We start from the raw sequence: 24,852 nt of genomic DNA on the forward strand, positions 1-24,852 counted from the left end.
GCGTCCTCCTGGATGCCCGGCTGTCCATGGATGACCATGTGACAGCCATGGCAAGGGGGGCGTTCCACCAGGTTCGCCTGGTGCGTCAATTGCGCCCCCTACTGGACCGGGACGCCTTACGCACAGTCACTCATGCGCTGGTGACGTCTCGCTTGGACTACTGTAACGCTCTCTACATGGGGCTTCCCTTGAAATGCACCCGGAGGCTACAGTTGGTCCAGAACGCAGCCGCGTGGGTAATTATGGGGAGTACTAGGTACTCCCATGTGACACCGTTCCTGCGCGAGCTGCACTGGCTTCCTGTGGTCTATCGGGTGCGTTTCAAGGTTTTGATAATAATCTTTAAAGCGCTCCATGGCTCAGGACCTAGTTACTTGCGGGATCGTACTCTGCCCCATACATCCCTGCGACCAATCCACTCGCACAGAGAGGGCCTCCTCCAGGTGCCGTCCACTAGACAGTGTCGGGGGGCGGCGCCTAGGAGTAGAGCCTTCTCTGTGGCGGGCCCAGCCCTGTGGAATGACCTCCCTCCGGATATTTGGAATACCTCTGACCTCCGCTCCTTTCGTATTAAGCTTAAGACCCACCTATTCCAAGCAGCTGGCCTGGCTCAACTTTGATCTAACCATATCGCTCCTGACGGGTTTTTACTGGGTATTTTAATTATATTTAATTATCTAGGGGTTTTTAAATACTGTATTTTAATTGTTTTATTTATCAGCCGACCTCCTCCTTGTGTATGTCTCGGTATATGTCTCTGTTATATGTTTGTTTTGTCCATATTTATTTCATATGTTTCATTGTACGCCGCCCCGAGTCCTTCGGGAGAGGGTGCGGCTAAGAAATAAATATTTTTTATTATTATTATTATTATTATTATTATTATTATTATTATTATTATTATTATTATTATTATTATTATTATTGTTGTTGTTGTTGTACTTTTTTTATTGTATGCTGCCCAGATTCATTTCTTGTGAGATGGGTGGCCATAAAAGTAAAAGGTAAAGCAGTCCCTACAAATTTTACTCTGCTAGTTGTTGCTGACTATGGGGGACTATGTTCATGTCTGTTTCGAGACAATTGAGCCAGTGATGTCCTAAGACATTTCTGTGGTCATGTGGCCAGCATGACATCATCGAGCGCTGTTACCTTCCCACTGAAGTGGTACCTATTTATCTACTTGCATTTGTATGCTTTTGAACTGCTAGGTTGAAAGGAGCTGGGGCAAAGATGGGTGCTCACCCTATCGCGTAGCTCTCAGGTCTTGAACCTGTGCTGCTGGCTTTCCAGCTGACAAGCCCAGCATCCTAACTGCTGAGCCACCATGCTGTCTGAGCATGGCCATATAAATGTGACAAATAAAAATAAATAATTTCAGAACTTTGCATACTGTAGTTCTAAAAAGTAATGCTTTAATTCCAATACTAAAGTATGATTGTGGAATTACAAAATTTGGTATAAACTCGTGCACACATAATTTTCATACCAAGTGCTATTAGCTGGAATCTGATTTTCCTTTTTCTCCCCATATTAATATGGAAAGGAACTATGAGCAGAATTTAGAGCATGTAGCTTTTTGCCAAGGGTGAAAGCAGAAAGTTTCCAATCTGAAGGAATTCTGGCCTATCCTTCTAATTGGCAGGTACAGCAAATCCCCAAGTTAAGAACATTCTGGTTTAAACAATGCCCATAATTAAGAGCATAGCCTATTGTAGCAAGATTCAAGTTAAATGCACAGTGATTCGAGTTAAATGCATAGTGGTTCAAGTTCATTATACTACAGTACTTATGTAGTATTACACAATGACACTGCTGTAGTTTACAAACAAATTTGACTTTAAGGACAGACCTTGGGAATGAGACTTGTTCTTAAATGGGGACTACCTGTGTTCACTGAGTCATCTCAAAAAAAATCTGCATCCTATTTTTTTAATAAAAGAAAGAAGGGGAGGATTTGGTTTGTATAAGAAACTTCAAGGATGAATTAATAGATATTCTCTGCATACTTTGTTTCCTTCTAATTAATAAAATATCAGCTTGAACATTCCTTAGTAAATCAGCCAAAAATTATGACAGTGGTTTGTTTATTAAATTAGCTTGCTGGCAAGGATGGAAAAAAAATCTATAGTATGAATTATTGCATAAAATGCCTCATGGTCTACATAAAAGTTAAGGCTAAATAAATACAGATGTAAGTTATGTTTATATAATAAGAAACACTGCTGAGCTAAGAATTTTAGGTTAGAAAGTGCAAACTTGTGGATCTGATACATTATGCATTTACCACATGACCAAATTTATTATGTAAGTAGCTCCTATAACATAAAGAGCGCTGTTTTACATATATGAAAAATAAAATGATAAGATATAATAGTAGGGCACCCTGATAATGAGGCAAGAGGTTGTGTTTTTAACACTAATGATTGCTACAATGATGGCAATTCATATTTTCATGCTGCATGGTTTTTCAACGTATTAGTTTCCTAGAATAAATTTCAGATATGCTAAGTGATAAATATTGTTAGCATTGACATAAGCTATTTATACATGCATATTAATACTAATTGGAATTATGGGAGATTAATATCCTACTTGTTGCAGTCTCAACATGCCTTGGCTGAACTTGTCCATGTGGTTTCTCTAAAACACAATCTCTTTACCCAAATGATGTAGACCGAAGGGGGAGTGGTCTTAAGGGGCAAGAGGAAGAACTGCCTCTAAGTTAACAGCCAGATAAAAGAAGATTGAGTCAGGGATAGGAACGTAATCTGATTAAGTGACTCAATCAAGCCCCTCCCTAGTTCTCGTGAATATAAAAGAGGGAAGGGGGGGTACATTAAGACTTGCAAGTCTTTCTTACTTTAGTTTTACAGTAAAAGCAATATGGACCTAATGCACAAGGTAAAATTCATACCCAGCAATTCCTTGAGGATGGGTGAGGGAGGCCATTGCTAGCTCCAGCATAAGTCTATTTCTCTTATTTTACATCTGTTTAATTTTTAATTTATCTCTCTCTCTCTCTCTCTCTCTCTCTCTCTCTCTCTATATATATATATATATATATATATATATATATATATATATATATATATATATATATATATATACACACACACACACACACACACACACACACACACACACACACATATATATTCGTAGATTTTCATGGGTGTAGGTATGCTGGTTTTGTTGTAATACAACAAAACCAGCATATATATATATATATATATATATATATATATATATATATATATATATATATATATATGTGTGTGTGTGTGTGTGTGTGTGTGTGTGTGTGTGTGTGTGTGTGTGTGTGTGTATACACATCGGTGAGAGAAACAAGCATTATGCCTACTCCAGGACTGGTACAGCTTTTCCTTCTCACTGGGAAGGTGGAAGAGACGCTGAGGGAACAAGATGCCTTTGTATTATCTAAATCATGGGTGGGCAACCAGTACCTCAGTCTAATTTCAGTCAGTCTTTGGCCTAATTTCAAAAGCCCTCTGTAAGCAATCACTTCATACCTTTGGCAAGAGAAATCTGTCCTGGCCAGTCACAGAGATACAAAGTGTTAAAGAAAGTGACCTGGGAGGTGAGAGTGAGCAAATAAGTGCCCCATCCACATTTGGCTCTGGATCTACTTACTGTTTGCTTCCATTCTACCCACCGGTGACAATGCACTCTATATTTACTTAGTCTTCCCCTTCCCCTAAACCACAAGGAACCACCCATCTCTACTCTCAATTTATGATTTATTTGGCCCATGAAGGTGGAGGAGAAGGAAGTAGTAGTCATTATACAAAGCTTTTCACTACTACACTAGTGAAATACTGCTTTGGTAAACAGCATTTCCACAAAAGCCCCCAGTCTGCGGATGGATTTCAGAACTGCATCTTTCACTGACAGTTTTGAAACTAGAGTGTGTAAGCTTCATGCTACAGATAATGTTCTAGTAAGATACATTCAGCATCTTCTTTGCTTCTTTTAAAGGTTATATTCAGATTCCTCTTCTTTTCATTTTCCAGCGAGACCTTGAGAAAGATGTGTGCCAGTAATGTACTGTTGTTGCATACTTTCAGTTGTTAGTCACAATGTTAACACTGTGTGTTTGTTTTATATGTTTACCGATTAAGACTTTCTTTTTAAAGGAGAAAACCAAACAGTTTAATGAAATAAATAAATAAACATTTCTCCATGTTAAAGTGGCGAAAATGATTTATCCATGAATACTTTGTAAGACCGCGTTTCTAAGTCTTAAAAAATGTTCAGAAAAACAATTGCAAGGAAATATTCAAAGACTCAGATTAATTTAATTCAAGTAAGCATGGCGTCATTGCAAGATAGCTCACTGGACCCTAAACTCAGTTGCTGACTCAGCCACCAACAAGTTATTCTTGAAATTGAATTATTGTGTAGGTGTGAGGATAGTATTATTTCATAATCATCCTATAAGCCATAGATAAGGAACATGTGGCCATCTAAATAATGAACTCCAACACTTAGCCTTCCCTCAACCTGCAGATTATGTTGACTGGGACTCCTGTTCTTACAGAGAGCACAGATTCCTACTTTCCTACTGCAGATATGCACTATAAGATCCAGAATACTTGTTAACATTACTGCTTCTTGGAATTAAAAAAAGAGGTAATATAGCGTGACTATTTTACAGTCACTGATCCAATGTATATACACATTTGCAGAGGCTCTCGTTTTCTTCTACTTCATAGAACTGGAAATGTTTAGGAACATTATGTACATAACAAAAAGCAATATTTATGAATTTAAAACATATTGTCCATAAAAGAATTCTCTATAGCACTGTTTCTAAACTTGGCAACTTGAAGGTGTGCCGACGTCAACTCCCAAAATTCCCCAGCCAACATGTCGACTGGGGAACTCTGGAAGATGAAGACCCCACGTTTTCAAGTTGCCAAGGTTGAGAAACACTCCTTTTACAGAAACTGGTCTTGGCTACTTCAGATTTACAAAAAATAATCAATTGTGTGATTGTACGAACTCTACCTTATATAAGATTGAGCCCTACTTCAATGCATAAGTTGGAGTTGTAGACTCATTCAAATAGGTTGAAATTTTGGTGCTGGTTTTTAGCAATATTTTTAAATTTTTGCAGCAGTGTTGAGCATGGGAAGAATTAGGGGGAAAGAAAGCCCAAGGACCCATAATGAAAGAAGAAATGGCAACCAACAAAAAATGCCTACCATGTTCCAGATAAGAAGGCGTACCTTCCGAAGGATCAAGCCTTCGAGCCCTCCGCCCATGTTTGGAGTTATTGTGCACAAACATATTATCCGATACTGCCAAGACGTGGCCATCCACATTGACTGTTGTAGATACCACAACCTGCAAGTGGAACAGCAATGGAAGGAAACACTTTAATACAATTTAAAATCAAATAAAGCACAGAGACTAATAAACCCAGAATCTTAAATAACAGCTGGGAGCGGCAGAAAATTGCACAGCTATTTCACATAATAACTAGTGCCTAGACTCTATGACTCTAACAAGAGGTGCTATTGATGAGTGGGTCTTTGGCATCACAGGCTTTTGATGTCATTTAGTCAAATTACACAGTTTGTAGCTGTATAAAGGAATATATACTGTTAACCATAATTTTAACAAGAGCAGCTTTATTAACTCCTTTTTAAAAGAGTTGGCTGCATATTACTCCACATCATCCTTCAGCATGCATGTCAGAATAGATAAACTGTTGTCACTGCAAATGAGAATTGATTCAAGTGCAAAAACAAAATTGGTTGCTAAAGTTGGATTAGAGTAACTGAATTCATCATGCTGCTAAAGCCTGGAGTGAATGCATTTCTCCAAATTTCTCCTGAACAGAATAGAGAGAAAGAAAGATTGTATACGTAAAGAATATTTTAGAACTTAAATGAATACCGCTTTTCAAATCTAAGTAGACTCTCCCTTTATCAAACGATCAAGTGTAAATTTAGTGTTTTTGCAAACTTCATTATCCTAATGGGAACAACTAGAAATAGAAATATTGTTTTACTGTACAATATAAGATATGTAGAAATTTAGACAGTAAGATGGGCAGCATATACATTTAGTAATAAATAAATAAATAAATAAACAAACAAACAAAAAGCACAAACTCAACCAACTGATACATTTATTAATAAAGCATAATTTTATTGATAAATATATATATATATTTTGAGCAAGTTAAAAGATAAAGGATTTCCATTAAGTTACTTGGATAAAAATGTGCATTGTTTTCTGTACTCACTATGGATCAAAAATAGGATCCAACCATGATTATTTATTATAGTTGAATCTTATATACTGTATATTAAAAGGACCTTTTAGAAACTATAAAAAGTGTCAACTTTAAAAGTGTAGAATAGAGAACTGGGGCCTTTAGATCACAGCATTGATAATACTGGCATTATTACTATTACCCTTGTTATTACCATCTCAGTCATCACTTTTCTTTATTATATTGAGTCTCATTTATATTAAGAGAATCTTACAAAACAATTTTTTTTCTTTAAGGAGTTAAATAACAAAGTACTAAGGGAATGCCTTAAGACAGGAGTCCCAACCCCCATTCCGTGATCCAGTCCTGGACCGCTTTTATCTCAGCACTAGTCATTGTGATTGTAGGGCACAAAGTATATGGATGTGATGTATTGATTACCAGCAGACCTCCATATATAATTCAAAGTGCTAGTTTCAATTTAAAATTCCAAATATGGTTTAGCATTTCCAGAACTTCTGATTCGTACCAAATTTGACCCATCTGAGGCTCTCCTGGGAGAATCTCCATGTGATATCCTAATTCTTTGAGGTGGGAAGGACTGAACCCAGTCTCCCATTTTGGCACCAATGCTCTGGAACCTCCTCCCACAAGCAATTTGGCTGGCCCTTGGAGATGGCATTCCAAAATTTATCAAAGATCAACATTTTTTGGAAGGCTTCCAGTGAATAACTATTGACCATCCACATTTAGATGCTTAGCTACCTACTTATGCTATATGAACTAATTTCTGATTAGAGATATTATAAACATGTAATTGTACTTTTTATTTATGTTGTTTGTTTCTTTCAGTCTAGTATTGTTGTGAGTCTCCAGGAGTCTGCCAGAATTTATTTAAAATTTAAAATAATAACAGTTATAATAATACTGATTTTGATTACTGTAAAAAAATATAGCTTTAGCATTAAATCACTCTGTTACCATGATCAAACACAACAGCCATTTATTCCAATAAAGGATAGTTGTAGCTCAGGGTTGACATAAGGGGTCCTTGGTGCTCTCTGAGCTTGCTTCTTTTCTTGCAGATGTTCCATTTCTCTAACCAGATAACATCATCGTAGAAGTATGTTGTAGATGATGTAGGTCAGGGCTGTCAAACTTGTGGCCCACGGGCTGGATCTGTCATGTGCTGATCACGCCCACCCCTGATTTAGTGAAGGGGGAGGGGAAAGGTCCTGATATGTCACGTGATAATGCCATGATGACATGAGGTTGACACCCCTGATGTAGGTAATAAAAGAACCACCCTTATTGTGAATAAATGCCTGTCCACGCTAATATTAATGTACTGTTGTGTTTGATCATGGAGAGGGATGGGGGAAAGGGGGAGAAACAGATTAATAACAAATACTGTATCTGATTAGTTATAAATTCAACAGGACGTATTCCAACGGGGATGATGAATCAACAAAACAAATCACCAATGAAAATTGCGGTGGGACATTTTCACAGAACCTGTTTTCTCTCAAGTTTTAGGGAAATTCTGCATCTGTGTGGCTGTGTTGTTGTTCTTTTTTGCGACTGCCTAACTATGCGTTCAACCTAAAGGCTATGTTTCCATTCCACTACCACTCATTAAGCATCCCAAGCTAATTACAGCTTCCTTCCCATGAACCTGCCTTCCAGAACTTTTGCTAAAACAATAAGAAGAAATGACCTACACTTCTCCTTAAATTAAACAAGGAAGGGGGATTAAAAATGGAAACCCACTGAGATATGTTTATTCATGCAACCTCTTACAACCAAATATAATAATTGTCTGTTAATTGCAGTTTCAGCTCCCACCTCATGATTCAACATGTGAAACTGCAATCAGCTGGCTCCTGTTTAATCCACCTATTATGTTGACTAATTAACTTTGCTCGACAGTTTATTTCTTCCTCCATTATCAGCCCCTGTCAGCCTCAAGCACAGCGCCGCTAAGGGAGACCTCAGCCTCTTTGATTGATCACTGATAGATTGACATGCAGATTAATTTAATTAGAATCACCTCACTTGAGAAATGAAAGACAATGGCAAAGGGGCTAATAGATCTGCTCTTATAATGAGGCTACCCTCCAGAGCCAAGGAAGAGAGTTTCTGATTTATTTTGCTAAATTCCCCAGTCGCTCCACAAGGCTCTTGCTTTAATTGTTCTTGGTATTGAGAAGCTTTAGCCTCTGAAGAGGTGAAATGCTTTACAAGGATTGGCAAACATTTCTTCAATTCTCCAAGGAAGCTGTTACCCTCTCGAAGTTGCATGAACAGAAAGGGTTGCTGGCAAGAATTTCCTTATGGGGATTGAAATGGGTGAAAGGGAAGAACATGAAGCAAAGTTTTCAAAGAAATATTTCATAAACCATAGTAAATTTCTCAAAAACATGTTTTGTCATTTCTTGACCTAAAACACTGTTTAATCCAGCAGTTCCAATTTTCTGTTTATTTAATCTGTCCCTCCCTCCCCTCATCTCCTCAATTTATTAATGTTTACAAGCCTGTGAATGATTTGTGTCTGGATATAGTTTGTCACAGAATGCCATTAGCTCATTTCATTAGATATTTAAAAAGTTTTAGAAGTTAGAGAACTGAACGAGATTGAACCAGCACACTAGTTAGAGAATACTAAAAAAGTATACATCAGCAAAAGTTTGAAATTAAATTAAATTAACTTTTTTTAAATAATCAAGATTCATAAACACAGTTTTCTATATGGCAAATACATACCCGGGTATTTATTTATTTATTTATTTATTCAATTTATAGACTGCCCCCTCTCCCAGAAGGGACTCAGGTAGAAGGGTAGAAAACTGCATGTGCTTTAACAGAGATTTCATGCAAAGCACTTTATAGTGAAAATCCTTAAATACAAGATTGTAATGATAGCAATAACACTAGCAATAGAATAGGAATAGCACTTAGAGTTATATACCGAACCATAATGCTTTACAGCACTCTCTGAGTTTTTTTACAAATGTCACTATATTGCCCCCAACAATCTGAGTCCTCATTTTAGTGACCTTAGAAGGATGGAACACTGTTGTGGCCCAGCAGGATCTGGTTGAGCTGCTGATGGACTCGGATAGCGAGGAACCATATGAGTCTGCCCTGGACTATGTGGAGGACCCTGTGCTGGGTTCAGACTCAGAGCAGGGACCAGAGAGGCTGGTTGGCCACCCGGAGGCGCCTGAGGCATGGAGCAGTGGGGAGGATCAAAGGTAGTTTGTCCCTGATGCTAGATTGAGAAGGGCTGAGAAACGGAAGCAGCAACTCCTTAGGCAGACTCACAGAAGATGATTAAGCACAGGTGGTGGTGGATTGGCCTCAAGAGAGATTATAGGTGAGACATTGGGAGGGGACATTTGCAGAAAACAACCGTTTGAATTAGTAGTTAAGAAAATATATTTGTGTATTCTAGCCGTGTCTGCTTGTTTGGACTATCTGCGTTGCTTCATTCAAATTATCTGGGTTGCTCTATTGAACATGAGTTGTCTGGGCCCTCAGCCAAAGGATTCATTATCTCAGTAATTAAACAGTGGCAAACAGCCAAGCCTGTGTTCTGGTTTATTCACAGGTGTGGAGAGGGAGGTCAGAACAGAACACTAAGTCAACCTTGAGCCAATCAGCACTGAACAGAGTTAACCTGCAATACTGCATTCTAACCACTGAACCACCAGGGCTTCTATGATCAGTCACTTTAATTTGTCCAAAATTGATTTTGCTCTTTTTGGATACTGAGTACTATACTATATATATATGGAATATTGAATTGTTTCAACTAAAAAGGCTCAACTAATAGCTCTTACTAAAAATATTAGTTATCTTGGGTTATATTATGCAATCCTGGCCATTTAAGTCAACTGAGAAATACAAACATCCCCAATATATTTATAGTATTACTGAATTTTATAAATAGATAAAGCCAAAACCCTACACAAGATACTAAAGATACTCAGATACTGTAACACAATGTTTGTAATGGGCATCAACCGGTGGGAAGGAACCTGAGATGTTTTCCGTGTCATGATGTCATTGTGCAAATGACGCAAATGAAATACTGTATGTCATTTGTGACATGGCATCATTACATAATTACATCAAGTTACATGTAATACCATTGACATCTCTACAGGATACCTAAGGCCCTTGCATGTCAAGGCACTGGAGTATTACGTCTTTTTCTACAATGATTAATTCATTTGCTTAAGCAATAGGAGACACAAGAAACTGTTGTTTTTACACGGGGAAAAGTTACGGGGTGGGGGTGGAAGAGACAAATCTAGAAATTGGTAATTTATTAATACTTTTCAAATATGCTGGTATCCAGGACAGAAGATTTTTCTCCTATTCAATAAGAAATAATTTGACATTGTTATCTTAAGAAAAATGGTCAGGAACCAACACAAAATTTCCCTCCATAGACATCCTCCAAATTTATTAGGAATGCCTCATTCTGTTCTGTTCTATTTTAAGGTTAATTTTGATACTGATTTTTTTTGGCTGCCTGAAAATGCTGTTAATACATAGATTTAAAAACCAACCAAATAGAGAAGTGGTTCTCAACCTGTGGGTCAGGACCCCTTTGGGGGTCGAACGACCCTTTCACAGGGGTCACCTAAGAACAGCGGAAAGCACATATTTTCGATGGTCTTAGGAACCGAGACACCAATTTTATGGTTGGGGATCACCACAACATGAGGAACTGCATTAAAGGGTCGCGGCATTGGGAAGGTTGAGAACCACTGAAATAGAGGAATAGGAATCAAGGAAAAGAAAAAAAAACAGACTAAAGTATTTGAAGAGCATAAATCCTAACAAATCCAAGTGTTTAATACTATCCCATTTAAAAGAACTAAATCAGAGTTTCAAATAATGCTGTAGGGAGCTCTGAGCCTATAAAAGAGAATGCAATATTTTTCTCCGCAGGAGAACATTAACTTTTTTTTAAAAAAACTGGAGTAATCTCACTGAAATCCGTTATTTAATTCTTGCTACCCACAACATCTGCAACACCGCGGGCTCAGTCCAACTCATTCATTGCATAACATAACCTTGCTACCTAGCTTCCTTGACTAGAACATGATTTACTACAGTGATGCCATACCAGGGTGGTTCTTTTATAGCCATTAGGAGCAAAAAGAACTATAAAAAGGAATCCCCTAGAGAAGCTGTTTCCAGCATCAGGAAGTATGAAAAAAATACTCGTGGTTATTTGGTGGTCTACTTTCAGAAGTGATTATTCATAGTGCACCTGTAGAACAAGAAAAAGAAACCTATTGTTTCCACACAAGCATGCATTACTTTAATCAGAGGTCATATAGTTTTAAGAAAAAAACGTATTCAGTATATACAATATTAATCATTAATGTTTTGTGAAATGGGGAAAAACTAGTCTGTTCTGAACACTCTTGTAAGGGACGCTGGCTGTTTTATGACTAAAGGACACTCATATCTTTATTCTGGAAACTGGGAAATCCTATAAGAATTAGGAAAACTTCTCAAGGGAGCATTAATTTCTTAACTATGATCCAAATATCTCTTTAAGAAGGCAACTCATTTCAATTGCTGCATTAATGGACTGTATCTTGATCAAAGCATATGCAAAATTAACTTGCAACAGAAACAAGTTTTGTTTTAGTTTTTTTTTTTAATCACAACCACAAGGTAAAAAGTATGCAAAGAAGCAACCTTTTAAAAAGTACATACCAACAGATGAAGGGAGAAAAAAAGTAAATTCCTGTTTAAAAATTGATTAATGAAGTGCTGACAAATTCATGTAAACATGGGTATGGACAAGCCTGCCAAATCTCCAACCTATCCAAATGTTGTGAAGAAAACACAGTTTTCATTTTGGGAAAAGCAAACAGGGGGGAAAAAATTCGGCAGTACCATCAGCTCTTCACGTATAGGTAGTCCTCTACTTACAACCATTCATTAAGTGACGGTTCAAAGATACAATGCCATTCAAAAGAGCGACTTACAACCCCATTCCTCATACTTAGAGCCATCACGGAATTCTTCATCTAATATTTCAGGATTAAGAGTTGTATTGATCACTGTTTGGACTACAAACCATTAGGTTAAGTTAATCTATGGCACATTCTTGATATTTTCAGTCATCTACACTTTATTGGAAGGAAGTGTATATTTTTGTTTACACCTCTGAAAGCTATGTGCAAGAGGCTGAATTAATTTCTAGACAGATTCTGGCAGCATGGATCTATTATTATTTTGTAACTCAACTTCTAGTCCCAAGATACTAAAAGCCTGACCTAAATTTAGGTAAAAGCTTCATGATGATTAAAATATAGTTTACTCATTGCTGATTTTTAAAATTAGCCTCATGAAATGTCATTTGCATCTCTTGAATAGACTCAGCACTGAATCACCAGTGAATCACCAAACTCACAACAAAATAATATTGCCAAAACAGAACTTAATTTCTAATGCACTGCCATAATGTCTACCTTGTAATCCTAGCATTGGAATGCTGCAACTTTATTTCCAGCCAACTCCTTCAAATATTCTCAAATCAGTTTTTATTCCAGCTGTTTATGTAATATAAAAAATGAAATGTCCTATTTGTCAACAATAATACTGGTATGTGCTAAATTTATTTAATAAGCTTTTTTTCCATCAATGTTAAAGAATTGAGGGCAGATATGGGGATTATCAGTTGGAAGAAAGGCAGGACAGGAATTTGAGAAATAAATCAAATACAGAACGATTCTATATTGCCATTTACTTCCATGGAAGGCATAAATTTGATCAATTATTTTTTTCCTGACAATCTAGATCAGGGATGTCAACTGATGGCCTGAGGGCCAGATGCATCATGTGCTGGCCACCCCCACCCCCATTTTAGCGAAGGCGAGAAAAGTCCTGATACGTCACGTGACACCACTGTGACAACGTGAGTTTGACACCCCTGTTCCCTGATCTAGATAAAACTTTATCTCACTCCATTATCATTCCTGCATGTGTTAAAATTGTTCACATGCTTTCATTTGTTATCCAATCAAAAGAATAGTGCAGTTCTTTCAAATTGCAATTGAAATAACAATTACAAATAGAATATTTGGATTATGTTGCATGTATCAAAAGAGATACTGTACAATCCCAGCTTTTTTTCATTTTATGTCTGCCTTGCCACCATTATATTCCCAAATAATTTATATTATCACAAGTATTCTGAGGTTGCTCAGAGTTTTGTATAAAATGGGTGGCTATATAAATGTTTAAAATAAATAAATAAATAAATAAATAAATATGTCTTAATTAACCCTAGGGTGAACATTGAATATTACACATTCACATTATCTCTTCACTCTTCCTCAAACAGGGTGGTGCAGTGGCACAGGACTTAAAACCCTGGGCTTGTCAGCTAGAAAGCTGATCACCCAGGTTTGAGACCCATGTGCTCTGTTATTTCTCCAGCTGCTGCCAACCTAGCAGTTCAAAAATATGCAAATGTGACTAGATAAATAGGTACTACATCATTGTGAAAGTAACAGTACTAGCCATATGACTGCAAAAGCATCTTCAGACAGTGCTGGCTCAATGGCCTCAAAATGGAGATGAGCATCACCCCTATAGATGGCAATGACTAGCAGAGTAAAAATCTACAGGAATTTCTACCCTAAACAGTCAACACTGAGGAAAATTCTAAAGAAGGTAAGTCTATCAAGTGTGGGGGAAGTGAATCTTAAGAATATATAACAGAATATATATTTTACATCACAACAGTCATGTCTGCTTTTCATAACAGAATTCAATTGCAAAATGTTCTCTCAATATTTTTTTATTCAACCTAAATTCAGGCGATCAACGCTGAGATGCTCTCATGGAGGAGAGGGACATATTAAACTGAAACTATAGGATTGTGTGAGTTGTCTCATGAAAGGAGGCATCATAGCTTGGGCAAGGAGGCTGTCCTCTTAACATCGTGGCTCTGACAATGGCCAACTGGTGCTTTCCTTGCCCAGCTACAATAAATAAATTGCATCATCAACAAGAGACTAGACTTGTTTTCAACAAACTTTCAAGCACCAGATCAGAAATCTAGGAGGGAAGGAGGGAGAAAAAATCATAACCATTGCCCATAGAAATAGATTATTATTTTTTGTTCAATGAAGAAGACAGGCTGGATTTTAAAAGTATGAAGGGTGATCTGCTCTGCTGAAAGTGATTAATTTCCTTAAAATGCTACAATCACACTAATTGACATGACCAGTGTAATTAAGCAGTCTCTGTTTACACATGGAAAGCTTAACTGCTGTGAGGCTCAGCTTGCCTGACAGAATGTCTTTACAAGTCAAGAGATCAACAACCTCTCTTATGTGCTACCTGGTCACCTACACAAACTTTTGATTGCTCTTCTGACAGAACACACAAAAGCATTACCATATGAAAATCAGCTTACATCTTGGGGGAATTCTGAACTGGCAGCAGAACAGGTAGGTTTGAACTGATGCTTTGACAGCCTTTAGCCTTGGCTGCTAGATGTTCTTATCTATGAAGCAGATTAACTGGTGGATATTCTGGAAAAATAGGGTAGGTTTAGCAAGGCCGAGGCAAAGCAGAAGAAAATCTGGAGAAATACAGCTAAGAAGTCCCTAACCATTCTGCATCAAAAATTACAAACTGGAAAATGTTAAGGTCTGTGATCAGACAATGAAAGGAAAGGAAAGGAAAAGAAAGGAAGGAAAGGAAACAACCTAAGACATTACCAATTTCCAATTGCCATTATGGAAGTTGATAATGGATCTGAGATGAATAGCAGGTTCAGGAATTAAGAATTCCTGAACAACTCAATAGGCACAAGACAAAAAGGAGGATTCTTGTGCCTGCCCTGAAGACAAGGAAGCCACCAGTAGGGCTGATCAGATACCTTCCACTGAATGAGACCAAATCAGTAATCTGTCATTCATCCAGATAGCATATGAAGAGACTGGAGCACCCAATTGGGATGTGACAAACACCTCCTCCTGTTTCTATTGATCCATGTAGGAATCCAACCAATCAAAAACTTAAAGACACTGTAAGGGACTATGAAGCACTGAGCAGAAGACTGAGGGAGATAGGGGCAAGATTACATTTTCTTCATTTATTATGTCTAATAATGTGGCCCAGGAAGAGAAGCAAGAATACTGGAAATGAACAAAGTGCTACCAAGATGATGGCAGCTAGAATGGATCTGATTTTTTGATAATGAAATATGAAGTAGTCCTGGAAAAAGACGAGAAGTACATCAAAGGAACTAGACAAAATGTGTCTGAAAGACAGCTTGCAAACCTATTCTATGGAGACTTTAAACTGAGTACTGTGGGGGAGAGACAAGAGTGCTCGAGACACCTAAGACATCTAATATTAAAGTTAAATCATGCATTAAAACTGCATCAACAGCAGCTAGAATCACTAACAATCCAACTCAAAAGGCCTCAGTGAAGAGCAAAGTCATACTCTTTCCTTCAAGTCAAAGAATGTGGGAGCCAAGAGCAACTCCCAACAAAACTTCCTTTTAGAGAGTTTGACATGTCTTCTGTGTATGAGAAAGAACAATGCTCTGAAATTTATAGCATCTTTAAGACAGCATCCTGCTGAATTGAGTACTTATACAGCTTCTTACAATAAGGCACATTCTCAGATAATTGGACATTAAATCATTTACAGCTTTAAAGTGCAATGTAAACATAATTATATGCACTATATTTATAAGCAACTTTATCAGGAACACTCATAGAAACATACACAGATGCCCACATACATTTTGGTAATTTTTCAAATTATTGTCTTCCTTATCATCTACACTATGAAAATAAAAAATACAGAGCTAAGAGATTAATTCTATGCTTTTTTACTCAGAAAGCCACAGGGTTTCTTCTTGGTAACAGAGTAATCCTATATATGTTTTTTTTAATATTTTTTTATTTTTAATTTTCAAAACAAACACAACACAAAGAATCCTTTTTTTTACATACTGTAGAAAGTGTATCAGTTGGTTACAAAAAACTTTCGTGCATCTCTTCCACAGTCATCAATCATAATTCATATTAACTCAAGTATTTTAACTCAGATATTTATACATATTATCATCATCATAACTCCATTTTTATTTGACTACAATTGTTTAAACATCCTTCATCATAAAATATATCAAGATCTAAAATCCTCCAATAACACTGAATCCTTATGGCCTGTTCTAGCTAAACATCCATAATATCTAATAACAAAAATTTCAAATCCTCCTTACCAAATCACTGTTTACAATTTAATCCAGTTTCCTTATGTTGTACCCATACATATATATTTCCCTTTGTATCATTATCCCTCCTTTATTTAACTGTATCCTGTATCATAACATTTTCCCCCTAATAATCAAAATTTAACTAAATTTAACTCAGTTCTTTTTTATTAGCCTTTATATATAACAAAAAAGATTTCTAATCTTCCTTTCATGGGTACCATTCAAATATTCATATCCAATTATTACTTATCATAACAATACATATGTATATATTATTATCATCATCAATTATTTATTCAACTATATCTGTTGTTCACTAAATTTCACTAAGTTTAACTAGTTTTAAATTATGCACTTCCATCTATCAACCTGTATCTTTCCAGTAGCAAAAACAGTCTCATTTCTTCTGCCATTTGTGGTATCAGTCCTCTAATCATCTCCTTAATCAGATTTGTATGGACTCCTCTTTGTAACTCATTGCTTATTAAGTCTCTCATGTAATTTCGATGCCCTTCTTCTTTTTCCTTAATCAGCTTATCTTTAATTGTCAGTGGTATTATCAATGATGTTGCTAATAAAATTTCCCTCTTTAAATCCATAAATTCTTTTGTTTTTTCCTCTTCTGTATCTTGCATCTGGGGTAGAGTTCCCCTCCATTTAATTCCTCTTTAAGTGTTCCACTCTTTCTATTTCCAGACACAAACCAATCACCAAAGATATCAACGGATTTAATTTCTTTATGGTCATTTTCCTCTTCAGTTTTTAGGACTCTAACTTCCACTTTTTCCACTTGATAAACATCTCCAACTTCTTCATCATTTTTTACTGTTAGATGCTCTAGGTTTTCCAACGTCTTCTCCGTTCTTTCAAATGTATTTGATAATTTCTGAATTTCTAACAATATCTTTTGCAGGCTTAAAATTTCTTTCTGCTGTTGAAGTTGTGCAATTATCTCCAGCTGACAAACATTGCTGCTCTAGCTTGGAAGGTTTTTACAAGAATAAGCATAAATTCACAATAAGGTCACTTTTCTCTGGTTAAAGATACACTTCAAAGGAACATCTGTATGCTTTTCTTCTTATCACTCTCTATACACAAACAGTGAGACCTTGAAGTGCCAAGCCAGAATAATCAGTGAGAAAAGAGTGTTTTGTTTCCAATACACAAACCTCCAGCCTCCGAGCAGCAGTGTTTTTCTTTCCCTCTGTTGTAACAATTTTCTTTGTTTCCTTTTGTATCTTTTTAATATTCCAAGTTAAAAAAAGTCAAATTCTTGAATGTGTTAGAGAGGAAAAGGGGGAAAACAACCACAGTAGTGAAGAAGTAGAATTTTAGTCCATAGGTTACAAAGAATAATAATAAAAGAAAAAAAATAGAAGAAGAAAACTTAATCCGTTCATTTTAAAAGGCTTGCATAAATTCCATCCATGAACATAGCATTTAAAAAGTAAGATAATCCACTGTCCAAAACCATTCAAAGATTAATTCCGCCGCTTATTTCTTCTGTTCTCAAATTTAAATTAACTTTGTTTTTTATAGACAGTGTCTTTTAAAACAGCAAAAAATCCTCACCAGCTGGAAACACTCTTTCCGTATTCTTCCATTTTGGAGCCGCCCTGACTTCATCAGCCTAATGGCTGGATTTTTTGTTGCCGGCTTGAAGAACTTCTCTTGGATCCATCAGGGACTTTGTGATGTCCCTGAGATCAGCAATATGTATTCTTCCTGTTCATCATCTCTGTAGGACAGTTTAGGTCCAATTGGACCACCCAGCGGCAAAAGTATCGGCTGTGGTCTCAGAGCATCGAGACCGCATGTCCATATCATCACAACGTTGGCTCTTCCTCTCCTCCCTATGAGATGAATTGGGCTGAGAAAGGACTGGCTCAGGATCAACCAGCTGACCTTCATTGGTAAAGCAGGAGTTGAACTCAGGGTCTCCTGCTTTCTAGGCTGGTACTTTAACCACTAGACTAGTGGTTCCCAACCTTTTTGGTCCATGTCCCACCTAAGCATCTCTAAATCCTGATGCCACCCTCCCCCATTACATATAATTCTTACTTTACTCAAAAAATGAACTCTACTCACACATAGGAAGCCTAAAAGGCCATTAACTTGGTTTAAACAAGGTTCAAATTGCCCCCATTAAAAACCAAATTGCCCCCCTGTGGGGCGTGGGCCCAACGTTGGGAACCTCTACACTAGACCAAACTGGTTCTCAACATTACAAACTATCTTTAAGTCCCCTCCCCCAAAAACTCCATGAAAATGTAAGTTTTAGTTCATATTAAAGGCTTAAACATATCTTGTAAAACTACAAAAGGCAGTCCTCTGAATAAATTGCATAGGGAGGTAAGATTTAAAAAGATAAACAAGATCTTTTCCTTGAAAAAGTTCTCTTAATATGCCACAGACCAAAAGGATCTATGATTTAACCACTGTGGCTGTTTCGGATCACATTATTTCATAGAAAGCCAGGAGTTTTTTTGCTGGAATAGTATTACATTAAAGAAACGCAAAAACATGAACATTAGCCAGGATTACTCAAGTGGATAGAGGCTACCTGCTTAGGAATGCTGGGTTCATATACATCTGACTCCCTACAAGGATGTCAAAATCATTTTCATGCAGGTATGAACTGCTTACTTTGTTTAATGTATCTGTTCTACTCAGTTATATCCTCTGTTTTGTCCTGAAAAGCCTTTCCAAAGAACCTATTTTTTAATGTCTTGCAGTATTGTCATATCAAGTGGAAAGATTTTAGACTAATTGCACAAGGGTTCTGATTTGCCTGCGGTTCATGAGTCAAAGAATGAAATAAATTTGATTCACTCACCCCCTAGGGCAGCAAATCTGAGCATACCAGGCTTAACTGTCTAGTGGAATTGGCCTAAATTATTAGATCGTATCTGTATACATCTAGTTTAATCTATTTTTCAATTCTTGTAAGATCTGTGTTTGTTTGATTTATATGTTGCTGTTTTAAGAATTATTTGATCCTGTACAGGTAATCCTAACTTAATAACAATAATTAAGACAGACAACTCTGCTGCTAAAACCACACCGACTTACAATGGCAGCTGCAGCAATTCCCATTGCAGTTGTTAATTCTGAATAGTCATTAAGTGTTAAATCAAGTGATTGCCATTTTTGACCTCTTGCCAGCTTCTCCACTGACTTTGTTGTCAGAAGCTGACCGTGAAGATCACAATTTTCATCATGTGACTGTGGGATGCTGCAACTGTTGCAACTGCAAACCAATCATCAAGCATCGGAATTGCAATTATGTGATTGCCAGGTTGTTGTCATGGCTGAAATTATGAAGACTAGTCATAAGGCCATTCAGCATTGCCCTAACTTCTAATGGTTGTTGACTGGTCAGTAAAGAAGAACTACCTGTACTGTCATTGATTCTCAGGCTGAAATTCTAAAGTGTTTCCCAAATGTTAGATAAAAACATGCACACAATATGCACAAATAAAATAGCTAGGTTCCCTGGCTGAATTTTTTCTTAGCTCATATTTTCAAAAAGAGATTGATCAAGGCAGGAAGGGTCACTAACCTGAAATCTCCGCATGTCTCGTGGATTTCCTGCATTTTTTAAGCAGTTCTGGTTACATTTAAGAAAAAATTTCAAGAAGAACCTGTTGGAAAAGAGATAATTTGTTTAGCACAATTTGTTATTCATTCAATATTTGTTTTGCTTAATTGCTAACTAAAATCTATTCAGTATATGCATCTTTAAACATATTCTTGGAACTTGAAGCAGATGGCAAAGAAACAGGAGAAACAGGCAATCCATCCATAGGTGTCTCTTTGCTGGAATTTGCAGAGATAGGCAATTTTATATTGTGAAGTTCCTTCCAATTTAAAACATTTATAATTAGGTGTGAAAATATAATCCATCTTCGCTGCCACAAAACAACTCAACTCTTACAAGGGGTGGACTTCCATACCAATGCCAATACCATTCTAATAGAGCAGTTTGAAACTGATCCGTGATCAGAGGTGGTATTCAGCAGGTTCTGACCAGAACCAGTAGCAGAAATTTTGAGTAGTTCGGCGAACCGGTAAATACCATCTCTGACTGGCCCCACCCCTATCTATTCTCTGCCTCCTGAGTCCCAGCTGATCAGGAGGGAATGGGGATTTTGCAGTAACCTTCCCCTGGAGTGGGGAGGGAATGGAGATTTTACAGTATCCTTCCCCTGCCATGCCCACCAAGCCACATCCACCAAGCCACACCACGCCCACCAAGCCACACCCACAAAACCAGTAGTAAAACTTTTTGAATCCCACCACTGTCTGTGATCATTTTTTCTTCTTCAAAATTCTAAATACTAAAAATACATGGGGAACAGCAAGAACCAATTAATATCCACCTTCAACTGACCAATAGGATAATAGGAGAGGGCCAAATAATATTATCCAATCATGCTCCTATCTCTCAAACTTTCATAGAAACTTTCATAGAAGGTAGATTCCTTTCATCCCAATTCCATTTCTACAACCAAGCACTCTTCCCAGTTTTTCCAACCATGGCTGCATGTTGTTACAACAGCTTGAATGGGGAAGAGAAATATATTCTCAACCAGAAAAGAGCAAAATGCTGAAGTTGCAGGATAAGAATGCTTTCAATGGGAGAAGAAATTACCTGCAAAATCCATAGGGCTATAGCACTAACAAACCAAAAATCAGTTTTGTTTTGCTTTCAGACAAACTGGTATCAAACAGGAAAACAAAACAACCCAACTCTTGAGCCTGGATGACAATTCTGGGGTTCAGAGCTAAATTGGCAAAAAGAACCTTATGGGTATGCTAAAATTCTAACTTCTACTATCTATCCAAGTAGGAGAAGTAAGGTAGGGAACGTAACTGAATTGCATTTCCCATAAAGATGACTGGAGGACTTCAATTTTGGGTAAATGAGTACCCATCCCGTGTGTTACCATAGCAACAAGTGCAGGGGAGTGTTTAATTGTATATAGTATGACACACAAAATTAAGAAATTCCACCACATATTGTTGCCCTTTAAGAAAAGAAAATATGGGTCCCATATTATAAGCTGGATATAATGGTGGAATCTATGCCCTAAGCATAACACTTAGAATAAAGGGAATAAAATAAATCAATATTTAGAAAGCACTGAGCATAGCAAGAAAAGAAATGCCAAATAAATTCTGGGTGTGGCAAGGAGTGGGGAAATACTCTTAAATATCTACGTTATATAATGTATACAGTATGTATTCTTTCCAAGAGCTCAGTCAAAAAAAAAAAAAGCCAACTATCATGAAGCTCTCATTTGGCAAGTTTTCTTTTAATTAGGGCTGTCATTACATTAAAGGTTGCAGTCAATTAGTTGTGTTACTTTTAACCTATTAATCAATCAACCGACTATTTAAAAGACATACTGCAGTTTGCATTGTCTGAATAAATAGTGTATTCTCTGAGTTGTCATTGAACCTAACAGAAATTTTGAATCTTTCCACGTGCTGAAGCTAGAAGATTGTTTTCGATAAGGACTACCCTATTCAACATCTGAAATGAAAATGTTTTTAAAAACTGAACTTTGGGCTTACTGTGCAAATATATTTTGTAAATATGTGCAATAGAGTTGGGATAGAAACAGAGCATATACTTTAGAAGTTCCTTCAAAAAGAGAACTAGTTAGCTGCTTCTGTGGTTGATTTTAAGATGATTTTAAAAACATAGCCACTGTGTTTTGCTTCTTAACTGAAAAAAATATATATATAATTTGCTGCGGTTAGCTATATGCATCTATATTTTATTGCAACTGGTTTATTTTGGATTTTTTTTGTTTAAAGATACTTCTTTTTGGTATAAAGCATGTGTTAAATTATTTGTTAAAAGCTGAATGTGTGCCTGTGTGAACACACATTTATCAATAAAAATAATGATTTATAAATAAAATCATTATTTTTCCAAAGATGTTAAATCAAGCTGAATCAAAACTCTTATCAAAACTTGCATGATGAACATTTAAGAAAATTATCTTGGGTTTTCAAACTAAAATAAGGATGTGAAAAAATTATATTTATCTTTGTTCTGGAAACCACAAATGTTTAAATGAACAATACTTTTAAAATTCTCGATTCTGTAAAAATCACTGAAATCATTTTATAACCCGTATTTCTTCAGAAACAGAAAGTGTCTTCCTCAATGTTCTGCATTAATAAGCCATAAAAACAAAAACTTGAAGAAAATTGGCCTGACATTTTGGACATCATCCTTAAAAATAAAACCAAAGAGATATATCAAACTTATTATATTTTTTTAGAAATAAGTTAAACCATATCAAAAATATTTCCATAAGTAGGAAAGGTTATGACATATTTGGAATAATTGTTGGTTCAAATATGTACAACCAATTTACTTTGGGCACAATTCATCAGGATTGTCTTGTGCAAGACATAAATGCAATTGAGATAAATATGAAGTTAACAATATGTGTTCAGCTCTCAAACTGGTTTCATTCATAAAAAAATAGACCAACTATGAAACAGTTTCTCATTTGTTTTGACTCTTATTGTAATTCTATATAGCGACAGCAAAAGAATTTTAGGGAAAAAATAACAACATGTCATCCTAATCCTTTATATGAATATTATTCATCTTCCACAGATGGAGTCTCCAACCGCTGTGGCTTATTCTGAACTGGGTCATGCAAGTGGCAGACCCACATGCACTAACATGCATGCGGCTTGACTTGCATGACATGCACATGCAACTCAACTTGTGCAAGTCATGAGGTGTGCGCCAGCCTGCGATTCGTGTGGTCCAGTTTCCCTCTCCCCATCTCCCAGATAGGCCACCAAGCCGTAAAGGTTGGGAACTGTTGTTCCAGAGGATAGACTGTTCAAATATATTTTAAAATTATAATTAGAAAATTATGACATTTGATTTTGCTCAAGGATTATACACTTCTTGTTTTCCATTAAGATTCATATTTCAATTTGTGGTTGAGAATATTAGACAATTTTACTTGCAGTTCATTGACTCAATGCACTTAGTACAAAGGATCATTTATTTAGAGATAGGATCTTCTGTACAGATGTGAGATAATCATTTAGGAAAGGGGATCTCTGAATTAAAGCTCTTTCCCATTCAAAAAGAAGACACTTGATTGCAATTAAATCAGTTTGTTTTCTATCAGGTTTGAAGACAAAATGTGTTTGCTCATCCCTTTCAACATGCTTTTGATATTTATTAATCTTTTATTTTTCACCAAATCTCTTGGAAAGTAATTTCAAGAGAGTTCTCTTCCAACAAGAACTGCAAGGCCTCTTTTTCATACAATACTGTAAAGATCTCCAAATGGTTTCAGGGTGCTGACAGAAAGTTTCTCTGTAAGTTTATGATTCCCGCTTTTCAAATTTCCGATGGACTTATTCCCGAGGATAATAAGGAAGAAGAAATGGTCTTTTCAAGCAATGAAGACAAACATTTTAAAAAATCCGAAAAAAGTATATTGGATGACTCAAAATATTTTATTTATTTAGGAGGTCACCAGGAAGAAGAAACAATATTCTTGTCATTAATTAACCTCATACTAATATTAATATTAGTAATTAGTAATAATACTAACATGAATTAACCTCATACTAAATGGGCATGATGAAAGTTATTGTTACAATTTGTAAATCTCAACATTCTTGAATTATGGTGTTAAATATGTTGAAATGGCATGAAACAAAAACCAAAACTCTAAGATGGCTCAGATACTCCATCCCATTTATTTGTTATGCGTTTTGTGTACCTCCTGAAATCAAAAGGACTCTAGGTAGCTTGCAACTGACATACAGAATACAGTACATACCAATATAATAAGTAAAAAATAATCAAATTCATCTGTTAATAAATATTAAAATAAGAAGGTAATATTTACTGAATATGGCACCAGTTGTTATTAATTCCCCAAGAAGTCATGTTTTCATCTGCTTCTGGAAGGCCAGCTGGAAAAGCAGAGGCAACCCACTTCCATATTATTGCCCAGAATAATAGAATAGGAATGTGTCTACCACATGGGTGGAATATATTTTTTCCCCATTATACCCATTTAATATAATTTTAATATCAGGAAATAATTGACATTGCTTCAAGAGAAATCAAGTAACCATGTCTGAATTGAACTTTTTAAAAAAGTACAATGACTGTGCTCATGCAATCTAGTCAGCTGAATATGAACTAGAAAAGCTTTGTTTCCACTTTTTTTTTAAAAAGGTGTGTTACTACTTGTCCTATCAAGCAAAATATGGCAATCATTAGTTGAAACCTGGCTTGAATGAAGTATTCAGGTGGCTT

General features: G+C 36.4%; 1 protein-coding gene across 6 annotated transcripts in view; it reads right to left on the reverse strand.

Annotated features, from left to right (window-relative positions):
- EBF1 (EBF transcription factor 1) overlaps positions 1-24,852 on the reverse strand; it is a 363,592-nt gene that overhangs the window by 89,060 nt on the left and 249,680 nt on the right. For 4 of the 6 annotated variants that reach the window (XM_081934501.1, XM_081934500.1, XM_081934504.1 and 1 more), the window contains exons 7-8: positions 20,092-20,173; positions 5,229-5,370 (exon numbers count right to left, since the gene is read on the reverse strand). In XM_081934501.1, coding sequence (XP_081790627.1) covers positions 5,229-5,370; positions 20,092-20,173 — 224 coding nt within the window. The remainder of the gene's footprint in view (positions 1-5,228; positions 5,371-20,091; positions 20,174-24,852) is intronic. The other 2 variants (XM_081934502.1, XM_081934505.1) reach the window with 1 other exon arrangement.

The sequence above is a fragment of the Natrix helvetica genome (assembly GCF_964273705.1).
Source record: "Natrix helvetica genome assembly, chromosome: 1".
Classification (NCBI taxonomy): Eukaryota; Metazoa; Chordata; class Lepidosauria; order Squamata; family Natricidae; genus Natrix; species Natrix helvetica.